The 6,891-nt window shown below is 38.3% G+C and overlaps 1 protein-coding gene across 1 annotated transcript; it reads right to left on the reverse strand.

Annotated features, from left to right (window-relative positions):
* Positions 1-386: 386 nt before the first annotated feature.
* GNPTG (N-acetylglucosamine-1-phosphate transferase, gamma subunit) lies at positions 387-6,850 on the reverse strand. Its single transcript, XM_010075813.1, has 9 exons — positions 6,788-6,850; positions 5,850-5,904; positions 5,663-5,746; positions 4,538-4,631; positions 3,757-3,871; positions 3,131-3,213; positions 2,730-2,858; positions 1,218-1,299; positions 387-524 (listed from the first exon to the last, which is right to left on the reverse strand). Exons 4-9 carry the CDS (start codon positions 4,586-4,588, stop codon positions 400-402), a joined length of 585 nt encoding a protein of 194 aa, XP_010074115.1. The 5' UTR covers positions 4,589-4,631; positions 5,663-5,746; positions 5,850-5,904; positions 6,788-6,850; the 3' UTR covers positions 387-399.
* Positions 6,851-6,891: the final 41 nt, after the last annotated feature.

The following is a 6,891-nucleotide window of genomic DNA, read 5'->3' on the forward strand; positions in this document are numbered from 1 at the left end:
GGCAGGAAACATTTCCTCTTCTAAAGGCTGCACAGAAAATATTTTAGCATACAGATGAAATCACATGTTCTTAACATTACACATTTTACAGCCCTGGTCTTGAACTGTTTTGTATTTATTCCATCTGTTACCGTGCTCCATCAAAGACAGGAACGAAGCTGGGTCTGTAAACCTGCGCCGAACACCGCCCTTAGCAAGGGCGCTTTACAAACGTTCGCAGCACCAGCCCGCTGTTCTCAAGCCATGGTGAGTCCTCGGGCCGTTCCGCCCCCTTGCCTTTAGGGCTGGAATTCAGAAAGCCAAGAGGACTCACAGAAGGTAAAATCATCCGAGTGCCACGACACACGTTCCACTTGCTTGACCTTCTGTGTGAACTCGCTGTTTGGCACCCAAGGTTCTTCACACGGTGTCGTTCCAAACACCTGTGTCACCACGCAGGTGCTCATCATCCTTCCACCCATGGAGAACAGCTGTCGCTGCAGTTGCTGGTTTGTCACCCGCATGTTTGATACTGGCATTTTCAGCTGGAATATTTAGTTTAAGACATCAGTTACCAAAACTTTTTTCGCCACAAAATTCACTAAATAGCTTTGAAATAAGTCATCTAGAGTTAATTGTGAATTCTGCTTTTGATTACACAGTTCTAATCTGCAATAATTAAATTAACTACCAAACAGGCAGAAATACTGTGCAAGTTACATACTTAATAATTTAAACATGCAGATAAAATGTTTTACAAAAATTCTAATATGATGAGTTTTCCCTAGAAAATAAAGTCACCAATTAAAAAAAAAAAAACCACAGAAGAAAGTTTCTCAAAACAAAAAGAAAGAATTAAGTATGTCACTAATTTTAAGCTAATTTAATTAGCTCAAAGGTTCACTGTTTTCTTGAGGTGTGAATTCTGAACACAAAAGGTGTAAATATATATCCAGGGAAATTAAATTCCCCTTAGACAAACAGTCCATGTAACAATGGGCAGGATGGACTGGAAGGAATAGGGGGAGGACAAAAAAAACCAAACCACCCACCACAACAACAACAACAAAGTCCTCTTGCACATCACTCAAGACCTAAGTACTTATTAAAAACTTTGTCTACTGAATTTTACCTCCATATATGACAGATTATTTAATCCTTGCTTTAACCAAAAACAACATTTGGGTATTCACATTCTGAACACTCAATAATGAAAAAGAACAATACAAAAAACTCACCAGAATTTCCTTTGTATGCAATACCGTGCTGACTTAATAAATCTTCAAGTTTTTTTACTACTTTGGAAAGTTCCTTGTATTCCTAAGAAAGAAAATACATTTAAAATGGCTCTACCACTCTCCAAATACATACATAAAATGGGTGTTTATAAAAAATAATGGGTCTGCACACAGCTGCTACAGTTTTTAACTTAAAATATCTTAAAACTGCTTATTCCAAGAACAAGGTGCAAATTTTATAAAAAGATATACTTCTATGTTGCCAAAACAGGAGCCAGCTTTTTCCAAGCCTGAAAATAATAATTAGGAGTTCTGCCTGTGCCAATTCCAGATCTATCCTCTGACTAGCATTTTATCATAGCACAAATTGTATTCATAAGCTTGCTACAGAACCAGCCTTATTTTATTTTATGTCATAATGCTACAGTCTGGAAATTTGTCACCTCCTCAACTCTTGACCTAGTAACTTCATGTTCAGCAGTTTCTGTTAACTTACAGAGCTAGGGATTGCTTGGTACTTTTGATACTCAAACCACGTATCTGAAGTCTTGAAGCCCCCATTTTTTATTGCGTTTTGGTTTTTACACAAATCAAGAAAGAGCAAAAGCTATTTAAGATTCTGTGGTTACCAAAACAGCTGACGTTATGTCAATTAAGCTATGATGAAGCCAGAAAAAGAAGTACAAAGTATTAAATACTGTATTGTTAACTATTGAAAAAAAATTTATATTTACATATATATATTTAATATATGAATATTACAGCTCCTAACATACCACATCAAAATGGTGATCTTTATGTAAATATATTCAGCTTAACCACAGTTTATTTGGTGATATTCAGGAATTACTATGTGGTGTTTTGTCTTTGCTACATGTTCAAATAAAATGACAACAGCAGCTTCTTCTCTGCATTATAATGAATTAATTCTCTTCCATGCTATGTTTTTAATTCCAGCTTCTACTCTTTCAGGCTGAGCACACCTTCTACCTCTATTTTCCCCATTTCAATTCTGCTGCAGAAGGACTGTTCACGCACAAGAGTCATTCAGAAATGGACACAGCATAGATCGTCCTCCCTCTTGCCTGTGTAACAGCCAACACATTCTGACACAAGTCTGGGTAATGATCCACGGAGAGAAGTGTCCACACTCCCAGGGCTGGTTGAATATTTATTTTCATTCGTAATTCCTTCCTATTTCCAGACTGATATTCCCCAGAAAGAGTACTTACAAAGTGTTCATAACCCAAGCGCCTACGCTAATTCCTACACAGCCCTTGTCTTCCTACTGCTCATTCAGCTGTGCTGGTTTGTTTTTGACTTAAGGGCTAGAATAAAGATATCAAATCACTCTGTATGCAGACTGTAACATATCAAAACCAGAAAAGATAATCCCATGAACAGATTTCAGCTGAATCCAAAGAGTATTTACATAATGCTGTCACACTGATAAGAGTCATAGACTAAAAAAGCAGCAATGTAATTCTCCATTATAAATATTATGCTCTATACCTTACTGCACTTCTCCACTGTTTCAAATTCCAGACTTATTTTCTTATTCTGTTTCTCAGTTTCCTTTTCTTCAGTTGCTTTTAGAAGTCCTGCCTCCTCAAAAATCTCTTTCAATATTTTTTTGTATCCCTAAAAAAGAAATTTTCAAAAAGACAAGAGAACAATCCACCCGACTCTCATTTCTGCTTGTAATTTGCACCAGCCATTCCAGCTCCTCAGTCTTCACACTGTAGAAAACATTACAACTACCAGTCAACATAGCAGTTACAGACAACAAAAATTACTATTTGCCAACTGCAGAATAAATGCACCCATTCTAAAAGGAGAAGCTGCAGAAGCCAGGTTTGGCTATTTGGCAGTGACTGTTCTTTACCAAACAGAGTTGGAAGAAATTAACAAACCTGGTCGGTTATTAGTTCATCATACAGAAGCTGCTCTGCTTCATCCCACTTCCTTTGTAGTGCTTCAGTCAGAGTCGGATACACTGAAAAATGGAAGTGAAACCACATAAAAACCAACAGCACTATCCCGCATTAGTTGAGCGCTCCTCTAGTAGCGTGCAGGTGTATTTAAGAATTCAGTATTTCTATACATATTCTTTACTGCTTTCAAGAGTTGGGGTTAAACGAATTCTGCTTCACACATTTAAAGTTTCTGGTGAATGCCACTGACCAAAAGTTTTACTCTTCTTTCCAGCTACAAGGCCTCATATTTCTTTGTTGAATTTACTCCTAAGCAAGCTCTCCTTTTTTGTAATGTAAGTGAATGAGCAGATACTACAGGGCCAATTCCTACAACCAGTCCAAGAAAAAAGCAAAAAAACACCCGCTGGGTCTATACTACCAATAACAATTTATTTGGGAAATACCTATGTGCTGTAATGATTGGGATTTAAAACACACTTTGTATTATATGTTACATTTAATACTCATTTATATCAAGTTACAAAGAACCTGAAAATCTACACTCCTTGAGGCTGGTGTAATATGCCAACTGCTCCACACACAAATGATCTTCTAAATCTTACCTAGAAGAGAGTGGGGATGGCACACAAGAGGAGTCTCAAATGTCAGAGAGTAAACACAAGTACTCGGCTCAGACACATAAGCCAATTTATCGCTCTTTCCACAAATAAGTTGAACCTAAACATCAGTAAAAACAAAGGTGAGCAGAAAACATCCCTATGAAACAGGACCAGCACTGATGATCAATGTGCTGTCTTCCAATGCTAGCAGAGGCATTTCTGTACTTACTATCATGTCAAAGCTTCCACTGCTGTCACCCACAGAAAAAGAATCACAGCAAGCACATTTTCACATTATTTTACCAAATGTGAAAATTGCTTTGTCTAATGGGAAAGGATCCCCCCACCTATCGTTGTTCCTTGGACTCCCGAGCACCGTATTTCTGCCTAATTATTTTCCCTCCTTTTTCCTGGATGTTCTCAGCACAATAGGCTGGCATCTTGAATTCAACAAACAGCTCTTTATTTTTCCTAACACAAATTACAAAGCACTGTATGTTTCTACAGTAGCGAGAATACCAGAATATTCCACTCTATCAAGGAAAAAAAAAAGAGTTAAAAGTAACCAATGAGAACACGTAAGTAAACTTCTTCAAAATTTTATCCTGATTTTAGCTTCCCTCCTCCATCCATTCACCTAACTCCTACAGGAATTCATCTGCGTGTTTTATATCACATGTTAAATGATAACTTCTTCACGGTAGGAATGTTTCAGTCTGTAGAGTGCCATGAGCGTGTGCAGAGAGGCACGCTGTCTGAACCAACATAGTCTGGGTTATTGTACCTTTGTCTGTCTGCTCTTTGTTTCACAGGAGTCTCCTTCCCTCATCCACATTCCAACAAACGTGTTATTGTCAATTTCCCATTCATGCCAGATTCTGAAAAAACAGGACATCATTTTATTTTACAATACTGGAAAGAAAAAGGTGAACACTCAGGAAAAAAACAGGAATACCCTTACACCATGTTCAATTTAACTGTGTATGCTTCATTTCTGCTGTCTTCGTATTTCCATTTCTTACAGCCAAGACCTTATAAACAGTGTAGTTTATTATCCAGGCTGCTATATAGGGCACATCGACGTTACTTTGAGAGCACGGTTTTGGATCAGCTTTGAGTTTGCAAACCATTTGCACTTACAAATCCACATTTAAATAAAGAAATAAAATACAGCTTATAGATCAATCCCACAGTACCCTGTGTAACTCAGACTGTTTGCTGGGTTCGTAGTGCTGGTGAGAGCACCGACAAAAACTAGACTCTATTTCTGCTAGTCCTAAAGCCAGTGACACTCTCAGAATCTTGAAGCACCCTTTTCCTCTCATACTGTCTCGCTAATTATCGTGCACATAGGAGAAAAAGAGACCTCTACACTCAAAATATTTCGAAAGGCAGTAATTTTGGTGCTCTGGTTTATAATTAATTTTTTTTTTTTACGTCTCATGATTTGGATACTCTGGGGTCTTTGAATACTTTGGGATACTTTTTTGGGTCTACACTGAGTCCTTTATTACCTTTTATTAAATATGTTTAACACAACCACTAGGCATAAGGCACTCATTTCATTTTGTAATGTTATATCCAACTCAAAGTGAAAGTAGTTAACAGACATGAAATCTTTGTTAATATAAGCTGTAGTTACACATTACTGAATTTCTGACATGAGCATATCACACCTGCAGTTGGCACTGGTTATTTATCAGCCTGCAGCTAGAACAGGGGGCTAGTATTTATCAACAAAAAAAATCTGAATTTTTCAAGGTGGGGTATTTTTATGCGTAATGCCTTGGGAACTACGACATAGGCTGACCAATAAAAGAATCTTAATTTTAAAACTGCCTTCTTTTTGACAATCTATAAAATGGTCTGCTAACAACATAGGTAAAACTTAAAGGTCTAAAAGCCTCACCCTAAAATCCCACTATAGGCATTCCATCGAAAAGTCTGCTCATGCTGAGTGACGTTATGGAAAGGACAAAACTCATACTTGTACCTTGAAAGAAAAAGAAAATAAGAAATGATTCAGACTGAAATTTAAAAAAACTTGTTCATTCCCAATAAATACATAGAATCAAATATCCGAATGCATTACTCACGTGGATTCCACAAAACTGAAACACTTGCCAGCGAGCCTAAAGAGATGTGCAGGGCCTAAAAACACCACAAAATGGCATGAAGGAAGAATAATATTTTGGTTAAATTTATGCAAGTTACTGTGGTGACAAAACTGCAAGGAGTATGTGATGAATTTAGTTTTCTGCTGTACATAAGGCAATCTGTATCTTCCCCGTGGCTTCCTGGGGGTTCCCACTAGCGTTACATTAGTTTGCATCATGATCTTTAACGTTTTTGATCTTCAATACTCAGTGAAACAGACAAGCCTCTTCCTACCATAGAGATAAGAACCCTGTATACAAATAAATATTTGGAGGCCAGATAGATAAAGGGAATAAACAGCGCAGACCTTGCCAGAGACGATAGTTATTTCCTTTTGCTTCCTCTCCTCCATACATGGTCTGGAATTTTTTAGATTCCTGTTTATTTTGCTAAAGTGGTGGATTTATATTGCAGCACCCAGGCTTTGTGTATGAAACTGAGCCTCTGTGACTTGTTCCAAGAGTACTCTTAGAACTTTTTCTGAAACAACTTTTGGGTATTAAGTACTATCAGATGATGGGATGACTTTTATAGGACAATCTCAAGGATGTCAGGGATTGTTTCAAGAACTGAAAAGTTTTTAGTAAGGATCAGAAGCATCTGTGACTGGCTCAAAAAACCCAGAATAAACCATATGGACAGCCCGGTGACAAAAGCAGTCCAACCAGCACCGGCACGTGGAACACCAGAGAGGTCAATCCAGGTTTTAAGCTCTTGGAAGCACAATAAAATGCATCTGCCCACCCTCATTTTCCATGGTGCTCACGAAACAACAAATAAAAATAGTCTTTGTCTGCATAAAGCCAAGGCACACTATTCTGCGAACGACTGCCGCTAAGCAGTGAAACCTGCACCGCCCCGGGCCGCTCGCGGGTACCTGACACCGCAGACGGGGCCACCTTCGGCTGCAGCCGGCTCGGCTGGGGCAGGAACGGGTTATTCAGCCTTTCGGGGGAAGGAAAGTTCCGCGTTTCAGACCGA

The sequence above is a fragment of the Pterocles gutturalis genome, unplaced genomic scaffold, assembly GCF_000699245.1.
Source record: "Pterocles gutturalis isolate BGI_N339 unplaced genomic scaffold, ASM69924v1 Scaffold54017, whole genome shotgun sequence".
Taxonomy (NCBI): Eukaryota; Metazoa; Chordata; class Aves; order Pterocliformes; family Pteroclidae; genus Pterocles; species Pterocles gutturalis.

Bases quoted from the DNA above. Each gene is read 5' to 3' on its own strand.
- GNPTG (XM_010075813.1), bottom strand. From the start codon at position 4,588: ATGTGGATGAGGGAAGGAGACTCCTGTGAAACAAAGAGCAGACAGACA. The intron at 3,872-4,537 runs GTACAATAACCC...ACTGATGTTTAG, and splicing joins CAAAGAGCAGACAGACAAAG to GTTCAACTTATTTGTGGAAA. The intron at 3,214-3,756 runs GTAAGATTTAGA...TCCATTTTTCAG, and splicing joins CCATCCCCACTCTCTTCTAG to TGTATCCGACTCTGACTGAA.